The 27,255-nt window shown below is 49.4% G+C and overlaps 1 protein-coding gene across 4 annotated transcripts in view; it reads left to right on the top strand.

Moving 5' to 3' along the window:
• LOC119404002 (DNA-binding protein RFX2) overlaps nucleotides 1-27,255 on the top strand; it is a 478,787-nt gene that overhangs the window by 328,532 nt on the left and 123,000 nt on the right. For all 4 annotated transcript variants that reach the window (XM_037670630.2, XM_037670633.2, XM_037670631.2 and 1 more), the window contains one exon: nucleotides 2,482-2,579. In XM_037670630.2, coding sequence (XP_037526558.1) covers nucleotides 2,482-2,579 — 98 coding nt within the window. The remainder of the gene's footprint in view (nucleotides 1-2,481; nucleotides 2,580-27,255) is intronic.

Raw genomic sequence — 27,255 nt, 5'->3', positions numbered from 1 at the left:
CACTGAAAACTACGTCGGAGTGGTATAATTCTTTTTTTTGCGTCTGCCGACTTGGGAAAATTGCGGAAATAGCAAACAAAAAAAAAGCGTTTTTCAATATTATAGTTCGGCAACGGCGCAACTGAGCGCCACCATTTTGGGCTCGTCTTAAAGAGAATTTCTCCGTGTTCAAGTCCTCCGTTTCAGCTAGCTCCTCCATTCAGTAATAAGCATACAAAAAGCACATGTTTGAAGTTCAATTCAAGGCCTCTGATTGGCTGCTTCTGCCGTGATGCTCGCTTCGGGATCGTCGTCTGCTGCTTGTGCGTCGCGAGGTCGTGGCTGTCGAAAGTTGCGCTACTTACCTAGTGACGCGTTCGCACTCGTTCTGTGTTCACGGGTCGACGATAATTTAGAACGCTTTAGTTTGGCAGCTGCAAGCGGAAGCTCAATCATCAGATTACGATAGCGCGCCGCACTCGTCGCGAACCGCAGACGTGCGTGGAACATCGCAGACGTGCAACTGTAATAGCGTTGACTCGGTGGACCCGCTGTTAGAGGTTCTTCTTATCAGCACTTCGGAGCTTACGACGGAGACCACCGCGAGACAACTCTTTGTACTCGCAGTCGAGCATGACATACTTTGAAACATCGGGCACCGCGGCCACGCACATCGCAATCGAGCTTTGTACTCGATGTCGTGGCTAGGCCTAACTCCGCTCACGGTGCCGATGTACGAGACAAATCTGAACTTTGCGGGCAAGAACATCGCGCTAGCGGACATGCGAAAGCGAAGAAGCCACGATGTCCTTCGTCGCAAGCAACGAATCGCATCGCCCGCTGGCTCCTCAGAACCGCGGATGGGAATTTTGCACATCGGCACGGCCAAGGTCACCTTGCAGCGACCGCTCGGAGAAGCGGTGACAGCAGCAATTTCGCGCGTCAGCGTCCCAAAACGCAACACCAAGCACGCTGCGCACCGATTTTTGGTCGCTACAGCTAGGCATAGCTGATCATTGACAGATCGGAGATCGGCAGCCTTCGTTCTTAAATCGGTACGTCGATATCCACGGCGCTCTGTTCCCGTCGCGAAAGTATGCTAAGCAATGATTGAAGTCGGAAGTTATTGAATTTGGTATGTCCGTGGTAGAAAAGTCCGCTCTAAAGGAGTCCTGAGCACCTTGCTGGCCTGACATTTTAGTCAATTATATCCGAATGTCCGTTGTACCAGAATCCGTTATAAACGAAGCTCAATCAATGGAACAAATGCGGAGGTCGGCATAACGCCCCAAATTGGTATGTAATATCCGAATGTCTGTTGTAAACAGATCCGTTGTAACGAGGTTATACTTATGCAATTTTTTGCTTGAACTACGAGACATGGGAAATGTACTTTGAGTGAAGGATTCTCCCTGAAAAAGTGACTATGATTGGCTTGATCGGGTAATTATCGACAATTTTAGTTGGAAATTCAATGAGCTTCTTTTGAGTAAGGTGCAATAGCATGAAAACTTTTTTACTGGGGCTAATTTCTAATGTATTTTGACGACATCAGCAAATTATATTTTCCAGATCACTATTTATAGATGTAAGACTACTAAATGAGGTTCAAGCAGTTAGAATCATGGTGTCATCCGCATATAAGTGAGGTTGACAGTGCAAAAGACAGGAAGTTAGGTCATTAATGTAAATAGTGGAGAGTAAAGGGCCTAGTATTGATCCCTGAGGCACTCCCCTATCAATTAATTTAAAGTTATAAAGATGATTAGAAATACCAACAAGCCTGTTCTATGTTAGTTAAGTAACTGTGAATAAAAGACAATGCAGGTCATACTGCACTGACTGGATTTAATTTAGTAATTGAAATATTATGAAGGATTTATTGAAATGCTTTCGGGAGTTCGACACTTTTCGAGTGTAGTCACCTGTGTCAATGTAAGGCGCAATCTTATCAGTGAATGAAAGAAATGCAAGATCGGTAAAGCAGCCTGCACGAAAGACAGGCGTGGCACAAAGAATGTAAGATTTTGTTAAGTACTTTGTTAGACGTTTTTTCAAAGCATTTCTCTGTAACTTTGCTGAACACGAACAGTATTGCAATAGGGCAATAATTAGAAATCAATCCCCTATCACCTTCTTTTAAATACAGGAACTATTTTGGCTCTTTTTAATTCAGATGGAAATGCATCAATAAAATGTTAATTACATGTCAAAAGGGGTGAGCAGTGATATTGGCAACATATTTTAAGCGCACTGGTTGAATTGCTTTACATCATTGGGTATTTTGTCTGGAATGGTAGGATGTAGGGGAAGTGACTGCGGCGGTTGCCTCTCAAGTGTTGCTGTCGGAAAGGGGCTTGTTATTGACTGTTCAGTAATTGTTAGATCCATCCGCGATGGCTGACGGATTTCGGTAGTAGGCACCATTGCAACTTGAATTTTGAGGAATCGGTAATATTAGTAATAAAGGTGTGGTGGTCATGCATGCCCCTTTGAATGCAGGCTCCTTGACTCAGGCCATCCGAAATTTTGCCAAGAGCCTCGAGGGCTGGCTGACCTCGGCCATGCAGGGCTGTCCCGAGGACATGGTCAAGATCAAGGTGCTGTGCCCTTTTCTGGTCAGAGATGCGGAATGACAAAGAGTAATTCATAAAAGCCATTTTGTTTGTAACCCTAAGAGAGAATTGCTGGAAGGACTCGTTTTCTTTGAATCCCACAGACAGTTCAAGCAAGTGGCTGATGATGATTATTGGTTATTGCTGAGCACTTTGTGATGGTTGGGAGGCCTTAAACCACCCATTCATTGCACAATTTACATGGTTTGACATCTGGCAGGATGCAATATTACATCGGTTAATGAGACACCTCACCCTATGATGCCTGTATAGAATTTTTCCCAAAGTAGTTTCAAGTACTGGCTAAGTTGGAGAGCTGTAGAACACCTGACAGCTGCGCAGAGGGTTCAATTCTAGCTCAAACCCCAGAGTTTGATTCTTTGCGTCCATCGTGATTTTTCGCTCATTAACACCCATACCTGCCAAATCTCCCAATTTGCCCAGGAGACTCTCGATATCTGACTCGTGTTCCCGATTGTACAATCGCGACCATCCCGATAAACTGCCTTAAACCAATTTCGAAAAAAAGAAGAAAGAAAAAGACTACAGTACCGGTATGGTCGCGAGTAATCGTGAGACGACCGCAGCAGCACCCCATCATGCCCACAGTAACTATGCAGCACACAAGCACTTCTGGCGCTGCCGCACTATGGTTGTTCTAAAGTATGGCTAAGTTTACAAGTGCTCACCAGTGTTGTACTGTGTCAGGTGGACTGACTGGTAGTAGCGCAACCCAGGTATCGCATTTTGAAGTAGTTTCACTTTGCTAAGCACCAAGCGATATCTGCCAAGGCAGCTAGAGTTGTGAGGCGTGTAAAAGGAAAGCTTGCACTGGCCAGCGTGCCGGTGGATTTGGAACTGACGATATGAGTCGATAAGTACTGTGGTAGTAGTGTGTTCAGTGCGAGGCAAGCGACCCACTCAGATCTGCAGAGTTCAAAATTACACGGGCTTTACTAAGCCACGTGCCGCCTCACATGAGCATGGGAAGAAACAAAATAAGCTAACGACCATTGATTGAGATGGGAAGCACTAGGAGGGCTTACTCCGGTGTTTCCGAAGTGAGATAAATTTATATCTGTTGTTTATTGAACTCGAAACTGTCAATATAATCTTTACCAAAATTGCTTTTGTGATCATGAAATCGGCCATTGGCCATATCCATTTCAATTTGTGGAGAAAAGAGCGATATATTTTTGGATGTTCGTGAAATGAAAGAGCAAGTTCCGTGCACCATGCAGTGCTATATTTGTCTCACATGTTCACAACAGCTTAGAAGAACTGAGCGTTGGGCTAGTATAGCGTTGGGCGTTGAGCGTTGGGACTGCGCTCGTCTCATGGTCCTTCCCTTCTTATTCGTGTTTCTTGCGCAAAATGCAATCCGGTTCACAAGAGCCTCGACTACTGATCTGTAGTGAATTCTGAGTATCTTTAAAAAGTGTTGCAGGAACCCCATGAAGTAACCCTTTGAGATCAGTCAATGAGAACTAACAGACAATCAAGCCAAGGAAAATATAGGGGACGTTATTTCTAGTAATTCCGACAATAATATGAAGAAATTTAAGTGGACAAAAAGATAACCTGCCACCGGCAGGTATCTCGGCATGCTGAAAGATGAGTACAGTGAAAGCTCGTTAATTGGGATTTCACGGGACCGGAAAAAACGTCCGAATTAACCGAATGCTGAATTAACGAATGAACAGGAAAAACAATATTTAAATCAAGTTGGAGAAGCATACCTTTATTTGGTGAAGTATTTTGTAATGGTCGTCTGCATTTTCGCGCAGGTTCCGGCTGACATTACAATTTTTCTTGGCTCTTCTAAATGGCCAACAGCACACAAGCTGTTGAAGTGCTCAGGCAAACATCCTCTTATGTCAAAAGCGCCTTCGAGACTTCCTGTGAGGTGCGATGAGGTCACGGCTACATCTCCTCGCATGACCCTTCGTCAGAATTGTGGTCTTCCTGGGTGCCCGTGACATCATTAATAATTTCTTGATCGGTCAGGAGACCAGTCGTGGCGACGCAATCATCAGTCGCGATGTAGTCCTGAAGGGTCACATCTGTGGGAAGGACAGCATCGAAGGTCGGGCAGTCATCGTCAGTGGACTCGGCTGACACCTCGTCGATGCCATCGTCAGCTACTGCCGCATGCTCGGGCCTCACAAAACCGCTGTGCCGAAAACAGTTGCTGATGACTTGCGGAGGAGTGTTTTTCTCTTGTGTTTCCCATTTTCCCTTCTTGCCAACACGACAGCGCAAGGGAAAAGGCGTCTGAGGCGCAGTGGAGCGAAGAAAGAAGACGCCGACGTTCGGTGACGCTGCAGTCGCCCCCACCAGTTGATGACGATGGCGATGCCACTCAGGTTTCAGTTTCACTCCAGGGGTGCCAGCGCTGCTTTACCACACTTTTGTGTAAAGGCAGCCATCAGCATTTGTCCGAATTAAGCGGTGCGGAGCTGAATTCTGACGAATTAACGAAGTTTTGGTCACGTAGATTAACATGCACTTTGGCCAGGACCAATAGCGCCGTCCGAATTATCCGAATTTCCGAATTAACGGGTGGCGAATTAACGAGCTTTTACTGTACCAAATCAGACTCAAAGCTGACGCTGTACCATTCTCACCTAGTGCACCTAGACGTATCCCCATCCCATTGTAAGGTGTGGTTCGACAGGAATTTGACAGAATGGAAGCAGAAGGAGTCATTCGTCGAATAGCTAAACCAATCTCTTGGTGCACGGGACCCGTAGTAGTTTCAAATCCTCGGTGGTTACTGACTAGCATTGACCTGACTCGTGTGAATGAGGTTATGCTCCGAGAACGCCACATATTACCGACCGTCGAGGAAGTTCTTGGCCCGATAGGCGACGCAAAAGTTTTTTCTAAGCAAGACGCTACAGCTGGCTTTCACCAGGTCAAGCTCACTCCAGATTCTCAAGAGTTGACAACTTTCATAACGCTTTTTGGTCAATACTGTTTTTGTCACCTGCCATTTGGTATCACATCAGCACCGGAATATTTTCAGAAACAGATGGCAAGGATCCTCGAGGGTTAAGAAGTTGCTGCAAATATGATAGATGACATCCTTGTCTTTGGTCGCAACAAGAACGAGCATGGCGCCTGCTTGAAGCAAGTCCTCTCTCGTCTTTAAAGCCGGAATAACTTTAAACCAAGATAAGTGCTGCTTTGGTGTGTCCGAAGTGCCTTTCTTAGGTGTGGCCATCTCAGCCAATGGTATCAGACCCGATCCAGGCAAACTGGAGGTTATCAAGTCTCTTGAAGCGCATCGCAGAACTTCGCCGACTCCTCGGGATGGTGAACCACCTAGCTAGGTTCCTTCCTAACATCTCCTAGATCACGGCACTCCTGCCTGATCTTCTGAGCAAGAAAACGGCCTGGTCAATGGCACCACAAACAAGAGTCAGCCTTCGGCAAGATCAGACAACTGCTTATATCGGATAGGTGCATGGCTAAATATCACCCCTCCTACACCACAATTTTGGCGGATGCCAGTTCTTTCGGAATAGGAGCTGTCTTACTTCCAATGCAACCTTCAGGAGAACGTCAACCAGTGACATTTGCTTCTCGCTCCATGATGACCACAGAACAGAGGTACAGTCAGACAGAGAAGGAAACTCTGGCGGTGACATGGGCAATCATGCGTAGCTTTAACGAGTTCGTACGTGGCAGAAACTTTGCTTTTCAAGCGGACAATCAACGATTAGTCACTCTGTTCAGCAAAATGGAACTGGATATGCTCCCTCCTCATGTGCAAAGGCTGCACGTTGAAGGGGTTCGCTCTATGCACGGCTGGTGCAGAAGCCTAGCTCCGGTCCCAGCCGCAAATAGTCCTACTGTGCACGTGTCAACGTCCCCTTCCCGTAGCGCGAGTCATCGCAGCTACGACGGGTTCGGGCGAATGAGGCAACAGGCTAGAACAACAAACAACACTTTATTGCTACTCTAGCAATAACGCGTAAACGTCGCGTAGAGGGATAGTCCGCTCTAGTAGAAAACAAAGGGTAACGCTTACACCTTCGGTCGATGGTCGGCTCGCGGTTCTTGGGTCGTTTCCCTCGCAGGGCGAGTTCCCTTTCCCGCGAGCCGGGAGGCGAGGATTGGCGCGAGGAGCGGCGGGAAAGAAGGGTTTGCCCGGAAAGGGCGATGGTGCTCCTCTCCTAGTGGCCCCTTGGCTCCCGCCATCAGTTCGTGATCGCGCCAGCCTTAAGGAAAGCAAATGGGCGCGCGTGCTCTCCCACATCCTCCTCCCCTTAAGAGGGGACACTGGTCTTTCAATATGTAAAATCATGAAAAAAATCTGTTTTTTTAAAACAGCATTTTTGTAACATACAGGAATTGCCGCAAGTACTGACCAAGTTTCTTACACCTTGGATTGATATTTTGGCCACAGCATCAATTTATACCACAAGAACAGGCTATATTCTAAATGAAAAAAAAGCACGAAAATGGAGCTCTTGATGCTATGAGGCTGTTGAAGGATGTAGGCTGCAGCAGTATATCCCTGCTGGCTACTAATCATCTAACAAAAAATTTTTAACATTTTGTGTTGCTTGACGTTCAAAATCGGCATAATTTGCTTTTCTGCATTTTCTCAAAACCTCAGTTTTTGACTCTATGCAACCTTTCGAGAGTGGTCTTTCAGTAACCAAAGCACCTAGAATTGTAATTCTTGTTGCACTACTGAGCTACATGAGTATTGCCCACAGGGGTAGCAGCAGATTTTTGTATTTCAGTTTCAGTGTTTTTTTAATTGTCCGTGCATTAAACAACTAATTAGCCACATCTTTTTTCATTTTTTCATTTTATTTACCCTAAAGGCCCGTTGGGCATTACATAGGGGGGGGGGGGTGAATAACTTGGTACAATGAACACAAAAATTGGATACACGAAAAAAGAATACAGCGGTGCTAATAACACTAGTATAATCAATCTTGCATGAAGAAACGTACGAAGGTGAGAATGTGCAAAAAAAAAAATGTTACAGATAATACTGGCAGAAATAGTATATACGATTCACCCACAAACGTGGGAAAAGCAAAGAAGAAGAAAAAATATATACAGAAAACACTTGTAGAAGGAAGTGTGTACAATTCACTAAAAATATATATATGGGAAAAGCGAGCAAAGAAGAGACAAGTATTTCCAGAAAACAATACAACGATTCGGACATATATATACTGAAGCGTGAGATGATTTCTTTGATGGACTTGAATACATCGTAATAAAGCGAGAATGTGTCAGAATCTCTGAGAATGTTGTGGATATGTTAGTGGTTTATGCTAGGCAACAGGAATTTCTTTAGTGCCTCTGAAAATTTATCAGCATTTACTTCTTCAGCTATTGCTCTCGGCAGTTGATTCCACTCCTGGATTGCCAAATGTAGAAAAGAAAAACGAAGTAGAGCAGTACGGGCGAACGGTTGACGAACTTTAAATGAGTGGTCCAAGCGTGGAAACGTTGCATCTGGCGTCGTTAATAATGAGGTAGTATAAGGCATAGGGTTGTGATACAACTTCTGAAAGAATGTTAAACGAGACACCTTCCGTCTACTTTGTAGTGTTGCAAGCTCAAGGCAGTCTTTGATTTTAGATACACTTGAATAGGAAGAATAATCGGAGACGATGAACCTAGCAGCTTTGTTTTGTAATGATTCTAGCCTCCTAATGAAATATGTTTGATGAGGACTCCAAATAAATGAACAGTACTCAAGTTTGGATCGGAGTTGTAGGCAAGGAGTTTTGTATCTTTATTAGCTTGGCGAAGTGTGCGACGGAGGAAACCAAGAGTTCGATTTGTTTTACCTAATAACCAGTCAATGTGTGTGTTCCAGTTCAAGTTTGAAGTTAAATGAACACCTAAGTACAGTAGACTCCTGTTAAACGAAAGCTCAAGGGACCAGGAAATCTTGAGGGTTGAATCGCACAAACGAGCAGGGACTAAAAGAAGAGACGACAACACACAGAGCGCAACTGCCCAACTGACAGCCATTCAGGAAAATATGTTTCATTTAACAGGAGTTTCGTTTACTGAGAGATGAAAAGGGGTGCAGAATTCAAGCACAAAACCAATCATGTTAGAGGCAGTTGTTCCATTTAAGCAGCAATTTCATTTAAGAGATTTTCGTTTATTGAGAGTCTACTGTATTTAAATGACTCGACCAGTTCAATTACCTCATTATTTATTGTATAGGTGTGCGACACAAAACTATTACAAGTAGTAAACCGCACTAGTTTTGTTTTACTATTGTTAATATTCATGTGCCATTCATGACACCACTCACTCAATAACCTCAAGTCTTTATCTAATTCTTCGCAATCATTATGGTGAGTAACAGCACGATAAATAACGCAATCGTCGGCAAATAGACGAATTTTTGAAGTTACACCGATATGAATATCGTTAATGAAAATTAAGAACAATGTTGGCCCCAATACTGACCCCTGGGGCACACCGGACATGACAGGCTTAAAGTCGGACAGAACGCTTTCAATCAAAACCGCTTGACGCCTGTCGCTTAAATACTCTTGAACCCAATCAATGACCTGGTTGTCTATTTGAAGACTTCTCATTTTATATATCAAGGCCTTTCAAAGTCAATGAAGACTGCATCAGTGTGTGTTAGTTCATGCAAGTTGGTGTGAATTTCAGTAGTTGGTTCAAAAAGCTGTGTCTCACAAGAGCGTCCCCGTTGAAAGCCATGTTGGTTTGAAAATAGAATGTTGTTTTCAGCCATGTATTTCATAATCTGAGAAGACAAAATGTGTTCAAACAGCTTGCAAGTGATAGATGTTAATGATATTGGACGATAATTTTCCATTTGGTTCTTATCACCCTTTTTAAATATCGGCACTACGTGAGCAAGTTTCCAGTCGTCAGGAATTTGGGTTGTATCTAATGATTGTTGAAAAATGAGTGCAAGTGTAAGTGCTGAGTAAACCTTTGTAAGTTTCAGCAATTTTGTGCTGATACCATCGGGGCCAGGACTTGAGTATGATGGCAAACGTTCAATAGCTTTTTCAACTCCATTAGAGGTTATAACTATGCGAGACATTACAGAGGCGTCATAACCGGGTGTACTATTATTGCTCATCCTGTCAACATTCAGGGATTTTTCTTTCACAAAAACGCTACAAAAATATGAATTAAAAGCATGCGACAAATCAGTTGCACTCAAGGAGAACCATCCGGTGAACATATTTGAGGTAATTCCTTCGAAGGCTCAGGAGATATCACTCTCCAAAATTTCTTTAGGTTATCTTTTAGGAAGTTGGGCATATCTGTATCAAAAAATTTGTCTTTAGTATTTTTGATTTTCTGCTTACAAGTGTTCGCCATATCAAAGTATTCAGTACAATCATCTTCTGCTTTGCTGCGTTTTGCTTTTGTGCACAAACGCTTTTTCTTGTTCAGGCAACGCTTGACATCAGCCTTTTTGGAACGTGTATTTCCTGCAGCCTTTTGACATAATTTCGAAACAACGCCCAGTTTTCGTGCACAGATTGGTCAGCATATGTTAACAAAAACTCCGAATAGAACTTTTTCATATCGTTTTCTACCTTATCTATATCGACTTTGGAAAAGTCGTGTATTTCAACAGTCCCGTACTAATACGGGACTGTTGTTTATTGATTTTTGTTTTAATAAGACAGTGAATGACTCTGTGGTCACTGATCTGTTCAAGGACGGTTGCTGTAACTTGATCGGGATGCGTTGTAATTAACAAATCAAGGATCGCATCACCACGCGTGGGCGTATGGATCAATTGCGTCATTTCAAAGAATGATAACATGTCAATGAAATCGTGGCATTCCCGATCTTTACCAGCGTTACTCGATGATGAACATAGCCAATTGATGCCAGGGTAGTTAAAAAATCTCCAGCCATTGCGATATGCGCGTTAAATTTGCTTTGAACGTAAGCAATAACGTCGGTAAGTTCTTCAACAAAGTTTTCATGATAATTAGAAATCTTGAACAGAAAGCTTTGATATGCTGTATAATTCTTAATAGTTTGCACATCAAAAAAGTATTCCTACCCCTGTGAAGCTTATGTTTCCTAGTATCTGGCTATGTGCCTAAATCAAGACTTCGATGAGTAGTGCTTACTCCATTGTTCCTGGAAACAATGCTAATTTTAATTTACTTCGGAACTATTGGACATATTTGAAAAATAATTGCATATATGGAATCAGCAAAGAAAACTAAACAATACTGAGCAGTTTCATTAAATTTGGTAAAGGGAATCTTGATGGTTTTTAAAAACCCACTTCCCCCCTTAAGAAAGCCCTCGGACGACAGAGGCTGCACCATGAGAACAATAAAAAAATGTTTTTATTCATCCTCGAGGAAGGCAAGGACGGATCGGTCCAGGTCCGTGCCCTCCTGCGGTTGGCCCTCTGCCGTGGGTGTCGCCGGTGCCCCCACTGGCGTCGCCGCTGCCTCCGAAGTAGCCACCACCGGCCTCGTTGCGGTCTTCGCTGCTGTGCCCACTTGCCTCATGGCTTCCCCAGTCGTCGCCTCCGCCGTCACTGCTGCGGTAGGTCTGGCCTGCTCCTGCAGCCCCATAGTCCGGACTGCGCCTCCTTGGGCACCGTCTCTCTGGTCGTTGGTGCCGATTAAGAGGAGCGACTCAACAAAGTGTTTCGTTCCAGACGGCCTCTCCAGCATTGTTCGGGCTCCTCCGGTCTGGCGGGGCTCGGGGTTTTCCATGGCCATGAGGGAGCATAGGCCATCGGGGTGTCCACACAACCCTGGCACGTCCCGGTGGCTGCAGCCCTGAGGCAACTGGCTCTCCCAGTTAGGTTGGCATTGGTCTTCGGGCCTCTTGTGTGGAGGCCGGGCGGTGATGTGATGGGGTAGCGTGGAAGTGGCGGTGTGATGTACCGGTCGGCCTCCAGTCAGGCGTTCATGCCGATGCTTGCCGGTAGTGGTGGGGCTGCGACAACAACGACGGAATGTGGGTGTGGGCTCGCCTTGAGGAGGCGGTCTCCTCTCCAAGCCATCCCGGCGGCACCTATTTCCCTTTTGGTTATCCAACATGCAGAGTTGTCTCCGCCTGTTTCGCAAGAAGTACCTCGGCTCGGGGCTCTTCACTCAGTTTCGAGCGTTCTCAGCCGCCGCCTGCGGCTTGGAAGGGGTCTGATTGTTGTCCCCATGCTCCTCCCGTGACACGTAGCGTTTCAAGTCACATACGTGCACCGGTCCACCGCTCGGTTTGCCCTTCATGTTCGTAAGCCGATAAACAAGCGAGGAAACCTTCTCTCGCACTCGGTACGGCCCGGACCATTTCGGGGCCAGCGAGGCTGCAAACTGTTTGCTAGCATCGCTAAGGACATAATGGCGTCGCAGCACCAGATCGCCCACTTCGTAGTTTACGTTCCAATGCGAGCGGTCGTACTGCGCCTTCTGTTGTGCCCTAGCAGTGCCAAGATTACTGCGTGCTTTACGTAAAGCTTCCGCTAGCATCTCACGCAGCTGCTCTGCGTATTCAGCTCGTGCTGATGACGCCACTGGCACTCCACTGCGATCCGCAAGTACCGTCTCCATCGGATTCGGCAGTTCTCTCCCCAGGTTTAGAAAAGAAGGCGCATACCCAGTCGAGCGGTTCACAGTCGATCGCAACGCAAACTCGATCTCTGGAAGGTAGGTATCCCAGTCCTTGTGCTTTTCAGAGAACGCGATTGACTCGTTCCGTGGGGTTCGACTGAGCATGGTAGGTGGTTGTTTTCTTGTGCTTAATGCCAAGCACGGCGCACCTGTCAACAAACACCTTCGCAGTAAAATAAGACGCGTTGTCTGTTATCAACTGCTCAGGGAACCCAAACCTGGTGAAAATCTTTATCAACTTATCCAAAATCACTCGATCCGTCAGCTTTCTAAGGGGGAAAAGTTCTACCCACTTAGTGAAGGGATCCGTGACCACCAGCAAGAATTTGTTTCTGTTAGGAGTTGTGGGGCACGGTCCCATTACGTCACATGCCGCGATTTGCCAAGGAGTCTGGCTGTTGATCGGCTGCATGAGGCCGGGCGGTCGTCCGCCTCGGGGCTTGACGCTTTGGCACACGTGGCATGAACGGGCGTAACGAATCACATCCCGCTTCATGCCTGGCCAGGTAGCGAGGCGACACAACTTAGCATAAGTCTTAGGGCCGCTCGCATGCCCAGCAATGCACGAGTCATGAAAGTAGCGAAGCAGTGCTTCTCTCAACTTGCGCGGTATCGCGACCTCGAATGACTGACTTGCATCATCGTCGGATAGGATATACCTCAGCTGGACGCCATCAGAATCCAGCAGATAAGAATCCAGCGCGCTCACAGCATTACCAGCTGTTGCCGAGCGCTCCGCACCGACAGCAATACCAGCTGCCCCCGTGTGCGCGGTGGCCTCGCCACCCAGCTCCCGGAGCCCGTCGAACACCTTTCGACAAAACGGATCTTTCTGCTGAGCTTCTAACAGCTCCCTTCTGCTGAAAACAATCCCCACACTAACGACAGCCTCTACGTGGTTCACGCTTTTGCCTTAACTGACGTTTGTTCTACTGTTTCCGTTAGCGCTACTTCGGACTGAGAGTCCGTTCCGGGTCAGTCTCGTGACGGACTAGAGCACGCGATAGTGCGTCGGCCGCGGCATTGTTCTTGCCCTTGCGGTAGCGTACGGTGAAGTTGTAACGCTGCAGAAGCAATGCCCAACGAGCCAGGCGGCCACTTGGTTCATTTAAGTGCCTCAACCACGTGAGCGGCATGTGGTCCGTCTCAATAACAAATGCCACTCCATCGATGTAATAGTCAAACTTATGGAGAGCGAAAACTATCGCGAGACACTCTTTCTCCGTTACCGAGTAGTTCCTCTCCACCGGCGTCAACGAACGGCTCGCGAACGCAATCAGTCGGAGGGCACCTCCATGCTCCTGAAGCAAAATTGCTTCTAACCCCAGGTCGCTTGCGTCTGTTTGAATCACAAACTCCCTGTTCAAATCGGGTAGCTGCAGTTCAACCGTGTTAGCCAGCAACTTAGTGAGGCGACGCAGTGCGGCCTCCTGCTGTTGACCCAAGCCCAACGCTCGCCGTTCCGCACGAGCTTTGTCAAAGGCGCCTGCACTGCCGCTCAGTCTGGAATGAATTGGCGATAGAAGTTCACCATCCCCAAAAAGCGCCTCAGCTCGCCGATATTTTTCGGCGACGGATAGCTGACTATCGCTTCAAGCTTACCCTTGTTCGGCAAAATGCGACCCTCGTCAAGCGTGAATTCCAACAATGTTCGGGTTGCCGCTATCTGAGCTTTGTTCGGGTTCAGAGTGATGCCTGCAGACCTCAGCCTTTCTAGAACGTCTCTTAAGTGGCGCAAGTGCTCCTCGAATGTTTTCGGGCAAACCACTATGTCGTCTAGATATGCGAGGGCGTGCTGCCACTTTGCATCTCCCAAAACTTGGTCCATCAGCCTCTGATAAGTAGTGGGAGCCCCCACCAAGCCAAAAGACATTCTCCTGAATTGGAAAAGTCCCCTGTGGCATGTGAAAGCTGACTTCTCTCTTTCCCGCTCGTCCATTTCAACCTGAAAATATCCACGACTAGCATCGAGCATCGTAAAGTACTTCGCCCCGCCTAGGTTGAACACTAACGATGAAATGGATGGAAGAGGGTATGCGTTCTTCTTCGTAACCTCATTCAGCCTGCGGTAGTCTACACAAAGGCGATAAGTATCATTCTTCTTCGGAACTAGAACAACCAGGAAACCCCATGGGCTGTTTGACCTTTCCACCACGCCTGTGTCGATGAGTTCGTCCGAGGCGGCGTCAAGAGCTTTCCGCTTAGCCAAGCTAATCAATCGGGGATTGCATTTCCAAGGTCGTGCGTCACCCGTGTCAATTGTGTGCTTGACCAGCGTAGTGCGGCCCGGGCGGTCAGTGAAAATCGTGTCGTACTCGTACAACAGCGACGACAGCTGCACCCTTTCTCTTTCTGGCACGCTGCGTGCCTCTGCCAAAAGCGGGTGCACTGGCCTTCCCTGTACCGCGACACATTGTTCTGGCGGGGTTACTCGCTTTCTCCGCGCGTTTTCCTCCTCTCTCACTCGCACTGCTCCGTGCGATTGGCATGCCGTTGTCAATGCGGGTGTTTTCGAGAAAAGCTTTAGCGCGTCTCCGTCGCGCTCTCGGTAACCCCCTTTTGCAATGTCAATGACAATGCCTGACTTGGCGAGAAAGTCTCGACCCAGGATTAGAGGCATTGACAACCCAGGAAGATGGGAAGATGGACAAAGCGTTGTCGCCTCACGCGTCTTTCCCAGCGGATCACAAGTCTAGCCGCACCGCTCGATTGTGCTGTGCCCGAAGCAAGGCGGAAGGTGGTGTTGCTTTGTCTCAAGTGGATATTGTTCTCGCAGAGATGGTGCAACACCTCGTCCCCAAATAATGAAGCGCTTGCCCCAGTATCCAAAAGTGCTACAAACTTCTTTCGAGCTATCGTTAACTGGATTAACGGTGCGGGCGAGTCTACGGCATCACCTGCGCGACAGACTGTAGGTGCTAGTGATCCAAACGCTTCGGTAGGACTACTGATCGCCGCGCGGTGCCTGACGTGGTTCACCGGCTGCGTCGTCCATTTCCCGAACCGCGTGTTCACTCCTGAACCGGCATGCGGCTGCATTCGCGGGCGATATGCCCCGGTGCACCGCACTGGTAGCAAGGACCACGGAAACCACGCCGGCCCGGGCGCTCGTCGCCGCGATCTAGCGGGCCTCGCTCCGCGTTGCGCCGCTTGTCTGGGCTCGCCTCGACCACGTGCTCCTGCCGCGGAACGTCACATGCAGGCGCAGCATGGGCCGTACGAAATGCGTAAGCGTAGGGGTCCAAAGCACGGTCTGACAGTTCCCAACCGTGCGGTGCGTGCTCATCAGTGAACGATACTGACGCGTTACCCCTGAACGTCTCTGAACTGACTGCGCCACTGTTCCACGCGCAGCGAGGCTCGAGTGACTGCACTGCGGGTGGAGGCAGGCAATACGCTGGCGCCGCGAGGATGTCCCCTTGTATGCGCTTCGCCTCGGCGGCGAGCTCTTCTAGGTCTGCGAACTTGCATTCCCTGAAGTGCGCCGCAAAAGTCGGCTGCGCTTGCCGTGTAACGTGCTCGACTTTCTCCGCGTTGGTGGCGAGAGGGTTAGCGAGGCGATAAAGTTTGTCCATTGCCCGTATGTACTCCAGCAAGGATTCGTCCGGGTGCTGGGTGCATAGCTCCAGCTCCCTCCTCAAACGCCACTCATAATTTGCCGAAAGGAATTTGTCGCCGAAGCTCTCTCGGAACTCCTCTACCGTGCGGGCGCGATGTCCGGTCAGTCGGAACAATCGGGCCGCTTGCTCTGTCAGTGACACCGGGACTACACGTGCGAGAAGTTCGGCGTCGGGAAACCCATTGCCTGCTGATAGTAGAGCAGTCGGTCGAGGTACTCATTCGCACTCCTGCAATCGTAGCCACTGTAGGTAGGCATGTCTACCTTGACACGTGGTCCTGCACTTTGCGAATTGGCCTGCGCTGTGTTTTGCAACGCGCTGGCTAGGCTCTGCATAACTGACAGCGCACTCTACAAGAGTACCTCGCTCGAGGGCACACTATTGCCCGAAGACGCGACCACATGTGCGGCTTGTGCCGAAGCAACATGTGGCGGCATCTCACTGTTTGCGTCGCGAGGTGACGGGGCGCCCGGCGTGGCGCTCTCCGTCGTAGGCCTAGTCCCTCCTAACGCGGTCGCTGCAACACCTTAATTGTCCTGCGTGAAACAACCAAAATTTACGCTGTCAGAAAGTCCAAACAATGCCCCCACGTTAGCCATAGGATCAACATTCTGCGACGCGAGATCAGACAACATGAACAAATCCTGGAATTCCGACATGCCCGTTGTCCTACGTTGACGGAGCGTCAGTAGTCGCTCGTGTCCATAAAACTAGCCGCGTTGCGAAATTCGTTAACGTTGGACGCCAGATGAAGGGGCCCGCTCTATGCACGGCTGGTGCAGAAGCCCATCTCCGGTCCCAGCCGCAAATAGTTGTACTGTGCACGTGTTAACGTCCCCTTCCCGTGACGCGAGTCATCGCAGCTACGACGGGTTCGGGCGAATAAGGCAACAGGCTAGAACAACAAACAACACTTCATTGCTACTCTAACAATACCGCGTAAATGTTGCGTAGAGGGATAGTCCGCTCTAGTAGAAAACAAAGGGTTACGCTTACATCTTCGGTCGATGGTCGGCTCGCGGGTCTTGGGGCGGTGAGGTGGTACCTAGCTGGTCACCAGAGCAAGAGAGGCCGTCCCCCCGTCTGGTCGGCTGTTTTACCCACCTCCCGTCTCCTTCCCCACTGTGAGGATTGTTTCCCTCGCAGGGCGAGTTTCCTTTCCCGCGAGCCGGGATGGAAGGATTGGCGCGACGAGCGGCTAGAAAGACAGGGTTGCCCGGAAAGGGCGACGGTGCTCCTCGCCTAGTGGCCCCTTGGCTCCCGCCATCAGTTCGCGATCGCGCCTGCCTTAAGGAAAGGAAATGGGCGCGCGTGCTCTCCCACAACGTCAAGCTCATGCACTACCAGTTCACCATGCAGTATGTCCCAGAGAAACCACCAGGAACTGCCGATGCTCTCTCGAGGATACCACCGAAAGTTTCTTCTCCCCTTGACACGGTGGAATTGTTCACAACAGAAGTTGTTAACAATGCATCCTCAACTTTGCCATTAAATCCGGATAACATCGAGACCCCAAAGCACAGCTGGCGAGTGCACATCCCTTATTTGTTTCGCTCAATGTGATTGACCTCACAAAAAGCTGCCCTTACATTTGACGAAGTATACTGCGGTAGCGAACGAGGTCACAGTCTGTGACGGTCTTCTGCTCAAAGGTCCCTGCATCGTGGTTTTTATGGTTTTTACTTTCTTGAGAGCAGCAGTCCTGAACCTGCTGCACGACGGTCATCAAGGTATAAAACGGTGCAGAGCAAAAGCCAGAGATTCAGGATGGTGGCTGAGGATTACGGAAGACATCGAGACCCCAAAGCACGGCTGGCGAGTGCACATCCCTTATTTGTTTCGCTCAACGTGATTGACCTCACAAAAAGCTGCCCTTACATTTGACGAAGTATGCTGCAGTAGCTAACGAGGTCACAGTCTGTGACGGTCTTCTGCTCAAAGGTCCCTGCATCGTGGTTTTTATGGTTTTTACTTTCTTGAGAGCAGCAGTCCTGAACCTGCTGCACGACGGTCATCAAGGTATAAAACGGTGCAGAGCAAAAGCTAGAGATTCAGGATGGTGGCTGGGGATTACGGAAGACATTGAGTCCATGGTAGCCCGATGCGAGCAGTGTGCACGCATGTGCATAAATCCAGTGGAGCCACTTATTTCCACACCCTTGCAAGGTCGCCCATGGGAGGTTCTGAGTATGGATCTCTTCCACAGCAAAGGAGAAATGCTTTTGCTCGTTGTGGATTATTACTCTCGCTTCCCTGATGTATTACCCTTCATTCATCAACAGCTTTTGCGATTGTCCAGGTGCTCAGGAGTATATTTGCTTGACATAGTATCCCGGAAGTTGTGAGACCAGACAGTGGGCCACTGTTTTCCTCAAGAAGTTTGCCAAGTCGTATGATTCCACCCTCATGACCAGCAGTTCCCATTTTCCTCAGTCAAACGAGGAGAGGCTGAAAGGATGGTCTGCACAGTGAAGGAACTGCTTGGCAAAGTGAGCGACCCACATGTGGCTTTACTCCGCTACAGAGATCCCCCAGGCGTGAATGGTTTCAGTCCCACTAAGCTCCTCATGGGCAGACAACTTGGGACTCGCTTACCGAAGACGAAACAGTTGCTGCAACTGTCTGGGCCTGCTACAGACACAGTGGCCACAAGTGATGCGTCTTACAAGACGAAAAGTGAGCGCAACTTTAACCAGCATCATCAGGGTAGGCCGCTGCCTCTACTCGAGACGGGAGATTGAGTGTGGGTTCAACTACAAGGTGTTTGAGCTACTGCGTTAAAATGAGGGCCAACGACCTCACTGGTATGTCGTAGAGAATGATCAAGATGCAGTCCTGCAGCGTAACCGCCGACACCTGTACAAGTTCTCACAGCAGAATCAGACGGACCCTGCAACTCCTACGGACACAATGCAATGTGCTTCTCCTGCAAGTTCGACGGTGGACATACCAGACACTGCACTGAACGTAGTACCAGACGTCAGCAGTGACCCTAAAGATGATGGTGTTAAGAGAACACGTAGTGCCCACCATGTAGTCCCACCAGCCCGTCTGAACTTGTAAGATTATGCTACAAGTTCCTGAAGGAAGGAGGTGTTGTGGTGTCACCTATGTCACCTAGCCAGATGTCGAGGACTGGGACGGGCGTGTTGCAACGCTGACTTGTGCGGACGTGTCCCTGGCTCTGACGCACATGGCGTGCGAGCGAACTCAAAACACAACGCTGTGCATGGCAGAAGGCGGTGCACGGTGAAGCATCATTTGATGCCCGCTCAATGCAAAAACTTCCATGGTGGCATGTGGCGTGCAACAGTATACAGTCAAACCCACTTATAACGATCCCACATATAACGATCTATCGGTTATAACGACTATATTTGGGTGCACTTACGATTTTCCTATGCTAACCATTGAAGCTGCGTCCAGATATAGCGAACATTTTCCAAAGCCTCCTACTTTTACAGCGAACACTTCGGACACGGTCGCGGTAAAAATATGGCGCATACGAAGCGAAGAAAAGTTAAAACGTGCCTTCTAAAGCGTGACAGGGGCGCGCGCTCGCGCGTGCCCCGCTCCAGTTTACTCGCGACTAAGATATCCCAGATCGGCGAGCACCGCACGCAGATTTCGGACGCTGCGAGCGAGGTCGCTCACTTACCAGGCATTTCTTCAATGGTAGAATGGCAGTGAGGGGAAAAAAAATAGTAGGCACCATGAAGCCTCGCGGTCAGATTTCGCACGGTAACCTTTCCTGACGCCGTTCTCTGCAGCTACGACCGCCTGCGATGAACCAAACAATGCCTTGGAACGCAAGAGGTGATAACCGCGATAACTTTCCATCGCGTAAAGGTTCACTGCGTCCCTAAACTCGTCGACGCCACAATGTGCCGCGAAAAGTCGTCCGTCTTTTCGGTAACGGCAGAGACCGGTCAAAAGGTGATTACGACTTCCGCGCGATTGCGGCGATGCCTACGCGGATAAGCATCAGAAAAGAGCGAAGGCGAGGTGGCAGCCGTCGATGAACGTGCCATTATGACTTATAGCCGACAACCTTATCACAGTCATCTGTAGATATCTGCTCGGCTGCGCGTGTGGCCTACGCCGTACACAGCGGATTGACGGCGGTACGAGCGCGCCATGCCATGCTGCTGTTCGCAAGTTCGCCGCCGCCGCGTCGTGCGAAAGTGCGCGTCGCTTTGTAGAAACGAAAGTAGCTCGCTGCTGTTGAGCGGCGCGGGCAGCGAGAAACGTCGATGCACTGACAGCGAGCGTTTACTGCGTCTTTGACTAGGTGACAACTCAAGTGCGCCGCGCATCGTCGTGCAGGGCCGCGAGAGCATCGCGGAGACGTCGAGTGCGCGTTGCTTGCAAAATGCTTGTCTTCGCCGCGTTGAACGAAGAGTCTAGTCGCCGCACCCGTGCACAGTCCGGAATGAAGCAAGCACGAAGAACGTACAAACGCGCGCATACGGCATACAGCAAGCGGCCCGGCAGTGACTCCGCGACCCGAGTACGCGACGCGCTGCACGCAACTAGCCAGGAATGATCGGCTCCACGTCGCGGTACCGCGCTTCGGTGAAACGGTGTCAGCTAATTGCAAAGGCGGTTAATTTACTCGTGAGCACGTAGCGGGCGTCGCTTCACGACGCGAAAAGGCTTAGCTTGTCACCGAAGGGGTTGTTAGCACTTTTATAAAAGTGCACAAAGAAAAAAAAAACGGCTTGGCTGCTAAGCGCACGTTTTTAAGGGCGAGTCCATATACAACGAACTACTGATATAACGACCACTTTTCGCGACACTTTCGAGTTCGTTATAAACGGGTTCGACTGTATGCCCAAATAGTTGGTTACTACTTGACGAAGCGGACATCTCTAGCTTGGCGACCTGAACGACATTCTTGAAGGTATGGTAAAACGGCTTGACAAGTTCGTTCGCTTGTGGGTAGTAGACGGAAGTATGCACAATGGGAATGGTGTCACCCTTGAGGAACTCGATGAAATCCACAGATGAGAACTGGGGCCCGTTGTTGCAGACTGTCGCATCCAGATAACTATCGCGGGAGGACACAGAAAGCAAAAAGTTTATGATGGTGTGCGATGATACTTTACTGCAGACTTGAAGTTCTGGCCATAGTCTATGAGCATAATGGCCTATGTGCAGTCATGTGGTGCTCTCTCCATGGGGCCGACATTGTCAGTTGCAAGCTGCTGCCATGGATGCTCTGGCAGGGTACTGGCTCTAAGGGAGTAGCAGCAGTGTTCACACTTTCGTCATCCATTTCACATATGCTGCAGTTCTGGACAGAGAGTTCCACTTGCCTGTCCATGCCTGGCCACCAGAAATGTTCACGTAGTCGAGGTTTTCTTTGAACTATACCAGGGTGAGCTTCATAGGCAGCAACGATTACCTGCGGTGTGAGAGACAAAGGAACGATGATTCAATTGCCACGCAAGAGCGGGTTGTCAACAATTGACAATTCTTCGTATACCATGAAGAAAAGCTGGAGTTTGCTCAAGAGCATCTTGTGTGCACAAGTTGTAGCGACGTAGTTCTTGACTTGTTCTAACATGCAGTCTTCACGAAGAGGCAAGGTAGCTCAACACAGCCTCATCCAACGGAACATTTTCCTGTGCAGACGTAACTGGAAGGCTGGAAAGGACATCCGCCGCCTGGTTTTCACACCCCTTCCGATGCTCGACTGTACAGTTAAACCTGCTAATAACGAACCTCCATATAACGAATTCCTGGATATAACAAAGTTTTTCTATTCCCTGCCGTTACTCCATAGAAGCACATGTACTTGAGACCTCTACATAACAGAGTGGCAGCGGGAGACCTCCTCTAAATAACGAATTTTTCCTCCGACGACTTAAAGGTGTTGGCCTAAATTCTCTCATTTTTGCGCGAGCCAGCAACCCGAAGCACCTTCTCCGCTGCGACGGAATGCGAAGCGGTGGCATCGCGTTTGGCGTGCTCAAGGCACGGCGACTGCGAGGTGAGAGTGCGCGAGGCGGGCCTGCATCCCTCGACTGGCGATCTTGCCACCGCGGGCGTGACCTTTCCGAACCCTACCCTCAAACCTGATCCCGCCGCTTGCTGCAGCTGGCCTAGCCTGCTCCTTTTTGCCTATGAAAGAGAGGGAGAAAAAAAAGCGAGTTTTATTTTTCAACGCGCTGGCATGCCACTCTTTGGTTACAGTGCAAGTCTCTGCACTTCACTTCACTAACCTGACACTAGGTGACACTACTTAAAAGAAAAAGAGGGAGTCGCAGCAGTGCTGTGGCTTTTCTGCATTCTCCGTGTCTTTCTTTGTTGGGTTTCTTCGGTGTCGCTCGCTCTTCGTTTCCGACGCCTCGCGCTTGTGCGAACCAACATGCGACCACGCACCCAGTACCTGTTGTGACAATTCAAGGATGAGTGCTTCGACGAAGAAACGCAAGGTACTGACTCTAGAGGACATAATGGCCATCGTGGACGCCATTACTAGAGGCCAAAAAAAGAAGGATGTAGCTGCCAAATTCGGCATCCCAGCTAGTTCTTTGTCGAAGATTTTAAACACGAAGATGCGATTCGCAGCGCCGTGGAGCGTGGCATCGACGGCAAAAAGAAGTTGAAGTCGTCAACATACGCCGACGTCGACAAAGCTGTGTTCACATGGTTTATGGACATGCGGGCACGAAACATACCCATCAGCGGCGCTGTTTTGCAGCAAAAGGCAAGGGATTATGCTTGCATCCTGGGCTGCGATGATTTGAAAGGCAGTAACGGGTGGCTCGAAGGTTTTAAACGCAGATACGGGATCGTCAGCAAAGTGATCAGTGACGAGTCCTCCTCTGCGGATAGAGATGGCACCGACTCGTGGATCCAACACAAACTACCAGGTATTTTGGAGCGCCACGAAGCGTTGAATGTGTACAACGCTGACAAAACGGCGCTTTTCTATGAGTTGCTTCGAACCGTACCCTTACGCTTAAAGGGGGACGTCTGCCACAGTGGTAAACAGAGCAAACATCGTTTGACTGTTCTACTGTGCACAAATTCAGACAGAAGCGACAAGCGAGTTCCGCTGGTCATCGGCAAAAGTGCCCAACTTAGGTGCGTCAAAGGAACCTTCAAAGGAAGTAAAATATGTGGCGAACACGAAAGCCTGGATGACGCGCGAGATATTTAGGGAGTGGCTGACAGATTTCAGCAATGTCGTCAAGAGGCAAGGGCGCAAGATTTGTCTGTTCATAGACAATTGCACTGCACACCATGTAGAGGGGCTCCAACATTGAACTGCACTTTTTACCCGCAAACTGCACATCGCTCATTCAGCCCCTTGATAAAGGAATTATAATAGTGTCAAGTGCTCGTACCGTCGGCGACTAATCCAAAAACTGCTCCTGAACATTCGTCTGCAGCGAAATACGAAGGTAGACATTGTGCAAGCAATTGAAATGCTTGAAGCGTCCTGGCGAGAAACAAGTGCTGATATTGTTGCGAACTGCCTCTGCAAGGCCCATATCTCAACAGAGGTTCAGGTGGTTCAGGCTGAGGAAATCGATGCCGAAGAGGAGGAGCCTTCATGCCCACCCGATCTCGCCGAAGCTTGGATTTCGCTGCGCACGAATGGAGGAGCCCCGGACGATGTGCAGATTTGTGATTTTTTATATGCGGACAACTGCGCTGGTCACAACTGAGGAGATGACAGATGAGGCTCTGGCAGAAACTGTCCGAGACCGCAGTGACAACAACGGACCTTAGGAGGACGACTCGGCACGCACTTTGCCCTCCGTGATGGAAGTGCTGGACGCCATCGACCTTTTGTGCTGCGGGCTCGCTGGACGATGACGGAGCAATTGTGTTCACTGATGTCATACGAGCGGTCAGTGCTGCCGTCCATCATGAACAAACAACAAAGCAAAGTCACGCAGTTTTTTCCCGCGAAATAAATGTTTTGGGTCAGTTCTGCCGTCTGCTACTTTTTTTCTTACCTGAGCGTTTCTTTTTCGAATTTTCGTGCCGAACCTCCATATAACGAAATCCACTTTATAACTAAGTTTTTCGGGACTTTGTCAATTTCATTATATCCACAGTGATGCTACCACTGCGCCAATTGCGCCAGACTGCGCCAAAGTGCCCTGGCTGCTACAACCTGCTACATTTCCTCAAAATTTGGCGATTCTGCGCCAAGCCTGCGCCAAAGGGGTGTACTCCGACTTTCAGAAATGAAGCTTACATGAGGTTCCCCCATTGAGAGCGACATCGCGCTGTACGCGGACGTTCTCCATGAGAGTGGTGAAAATGGAGACAAAATATCAATATGGTGTTGTCAAGTGGACGAAGGAACTGCGTTTTTTTTTTTTTTTTTGTAATCAAAGCATCAACTGTAGGCAACATGGCGTAGCAGCAGTCAAGCGACATGCAGCCATGAAACGGCACATTGATGCTACCAGTCGTCATTGAGACGCTTCAGATGGGCTGCAGCGGCCGAAAACGATCCAGCCGACTTTGGAATTCGGCAGTCCATGGAACGTTTTGCAGTGTGACTTCGTGACAAACGCAGAGACTGTTTGTGCTTGGCATGACTCTCAAGGGCATCCCATACTCGTGGGCCGACACAGCAACTGCCTTGTTTCCCAAGTTATTTGGAGATTCCGAAACAGCGAAGCAGTTTAGTTGTAAGAGGTTCAAGGCATCCTACATAGTTAGTGATGGCCTCGGGCCGTATTTCAAGAAACTTGTGCTTGACGAGCTGAACAAGCCGGATGTGGTTTTTTTCTGTTAGCGTTGACGAGACCCCACTTCTTGAACGGAGGTGCCAACAACTTGATGTTGTAGTTCGGCATTTCTCCAACAAAATGCAGAGAGTTGTGGAACACCTACAGTCTTTTCGGCTGAGCTCTGCGACTTCGGAAATTTTGGAATTTTGGCTAGTGAAGTGCGGAGAGCAATGATGGACCTGCCGCAGAAAAATGTCATTTGTTTTTCTACGGATGGCCCTAATGTAATGAAAAGCTTCAGAAAAAAAAACCCGCATTTCCCCGAAGGGGAGTATGAGGAAGTGCGAAGCACGGGGTGATGCTATGAGGGGGCGCGCGCGACTAAACTGCAGAGCCGAGCAAGGAGACGGCAGCGAGAGAGCACGCGCCAGCCAACCCACGGAGGTCTGGCCGTTTTTAAGTGCAAAGCACTTTTACTGATGATGATGATCTGTCTTCCGAACTCGTTCCAAAGAACCCGCAACGCGTTCAACTTGTTGGCGGCGTTGCACACGGCCGAGATGGGGCTCAGGTTGTTGTCGAACCACAGTCGATCGCACACCGCGCAGCTATATCCGAAGCTGCGGTCCAGGAAGTCTCGCTTGAAGCGCGCGTCCGGCCGATCGAATTCGAGGGCCCGCGCTCGCTCACGCATCGCGCGTCCCCGCGCCAGATCGGCTTCGGGGTGGTGATGCTTGTGGTGATGAAGGCCGCCGGCCTACATCACCACAGGCAATGCGCGGGGCGCGCGCATCCACGGAGCGGAGGGCGGAGCGCGCGCAGTCACGTGGGGCGTGACGTCGCTGCGCCGTTGCTACAGACGCTCCTCTCCGCTCCTCGCGCCGTTGCTATGGGACGGCGGATTCAGGGTCGCTTATAAAGTGCATTCGCACTTAAAAAGATGCAGGAAACATGCCCTGACATCATAGATGTAGGAGAGTGCTGCTTGCACAAAGTGCACAACTCATTTCCCCGCGGCTTGAGTGCCATTGGCTAGGATGTCGACGCTCCTGTGGTCGATGTTTATTACTTTTTTAAGAATTCTTCGGCTCAGAATGAATTGTTGAAGGCACCTGCTCCAAAACGCATTTTTGCCTGCTCCAAAAGCTGCTCCAAAGTGGCCTAAGCCAGTAGCATCAGTGTATCCAGGTTTAACTATATATAATTGTGGAGAAGAAGCCTTTCCAACCAGTATGCAATGTGACGGTGGGTGCCTTGAGAAGAGAGAAGCGAGGCTGAAGCTGTCTGCAATGTGAAATGTCGTCCTCACAAGTAGTACGTATGCCAGTGCTCGCCGGCCCAAACACACGCAAACACTTCACACTCTCCCACTTCATATTTCCTCTCTGCAGATGCATGTGTGCACGAAGCAAAGGCAACAGTTCGCAGCCTGTGGGCATCCACCTGCTAAACCCAGTCCGCAGTCGGACACGTCAGTAGACATTACAGCAGGAAGAGACGCATCACACATGCGCAGAACTTTGCCGGAAGAGAGCAGAAACTTTGGTGAAACTGGCATCGACAGTATCATTCCAAATGATTGGTTGGTTCTTCCAGAGAAGAGCTTCCATTTCTACCACATCAGCAAGACTAAGCACAAGTTTAGCATAATACTCGACCAGCCCAAACAAAGAGCAGAGACTTGCAGCCTCAGTTGGTGCTGAGGTATTCATAATGGGCACCGTGCATACGTTAGGGACCGCCATAGTCGCGCGCTGCCTCCAGCGCCAAAGCGGCCACGGCAGCATATTTGGCGGGATAAGGGAGCAGACGACGCAGGCGGCAGCAAGCTACTGCGCCGTGCTTTGGTGCTTCGCTTGAGGCGTTTTCTTTCCCGTTTGGTTCCAAAAGACGTCAAATTGTTAGCAGCTGTCAGAAAACGCAGCGTTAGCTCGCATGCTTCTTTTCGCAAGATCTCGTGTATCCTCGGGCGAACGCGGCAACATAAAATGCATGAGCTGGGGGAAGACAACTGAGGTGACGAGCGCGTTGAGCGAAACTGCACACGTGTAACGCGGGCCGCCTCTCTCACTAAACAATCGCAGCTTATCACCCTTGGGTTAACGCGGCAGCGAACTCAGCGGCAGCTTGAAACTGGCGATACCAGCAATTGCACTGTCACGGCCGCTGAATGAAAAAACACTTTCCATCGAACGGCCATGGCACTGCATTCGATGCGCCGACTTAACCACTGCAGCCGAGTTCGTTGTCGCGGCTCGTGCTTTGCTGCCATGGCAGTGCAAGGCGTGCCATGCTGGGTGCGCCTCTTCGTTTGACTTGGCATTTCCTACAAAGTGCCTGCTGCATATTCTGCTGTACGGCCCGGGTGTCCAATTAGACCCATCGTTGCTGTAGTGCAATGAACATCCATAAATTCTCACGCGCAAAGAAAAACAATACACCATCTATTCACAAAACTGACTTTTGTCATCGAACGTGTGCGATCCACCGTTCACGCCGATTCCGTTCATATTCTCTAAATGGAAACCGGTAAAAACGCGTGCCCAGAGAATTCCTGTAGGTGTTATTGCACCCAACAACGCAGCAATTATTCCTGGAGTTCGGCATTCCTACGAACAGCGCAACCGACACAAAACGAACTGCCCTCGAAAATACTTCGCGCCGTCACAGCGGGAGCGTGGAGCGAGTAGAGGTGCAATCGTGGAGC

This window comes from Rhipicephalus sanguineus, chromosome 9 (assembly GCF_013339695.2).
Source record: "Rhipicephalus sanguineus isolate Rsan-2018 chromosome 9, BIME_Rsan_1.4, whole genome shotgun sequence".
Taxonomy (NCBI): domain Eukaryota; kingdom Metazoa; phylum Arthropoda; class Arachnida; order Ixodida; family Ixodidae; genus Rhipicephalus; species Rhipicephalus sanguineus.
The sequence above is the reverse complement of the archived record's forward strand: the minus strand, read 5'-3'. Positions and strand labels throughout refer to the sequence as shown.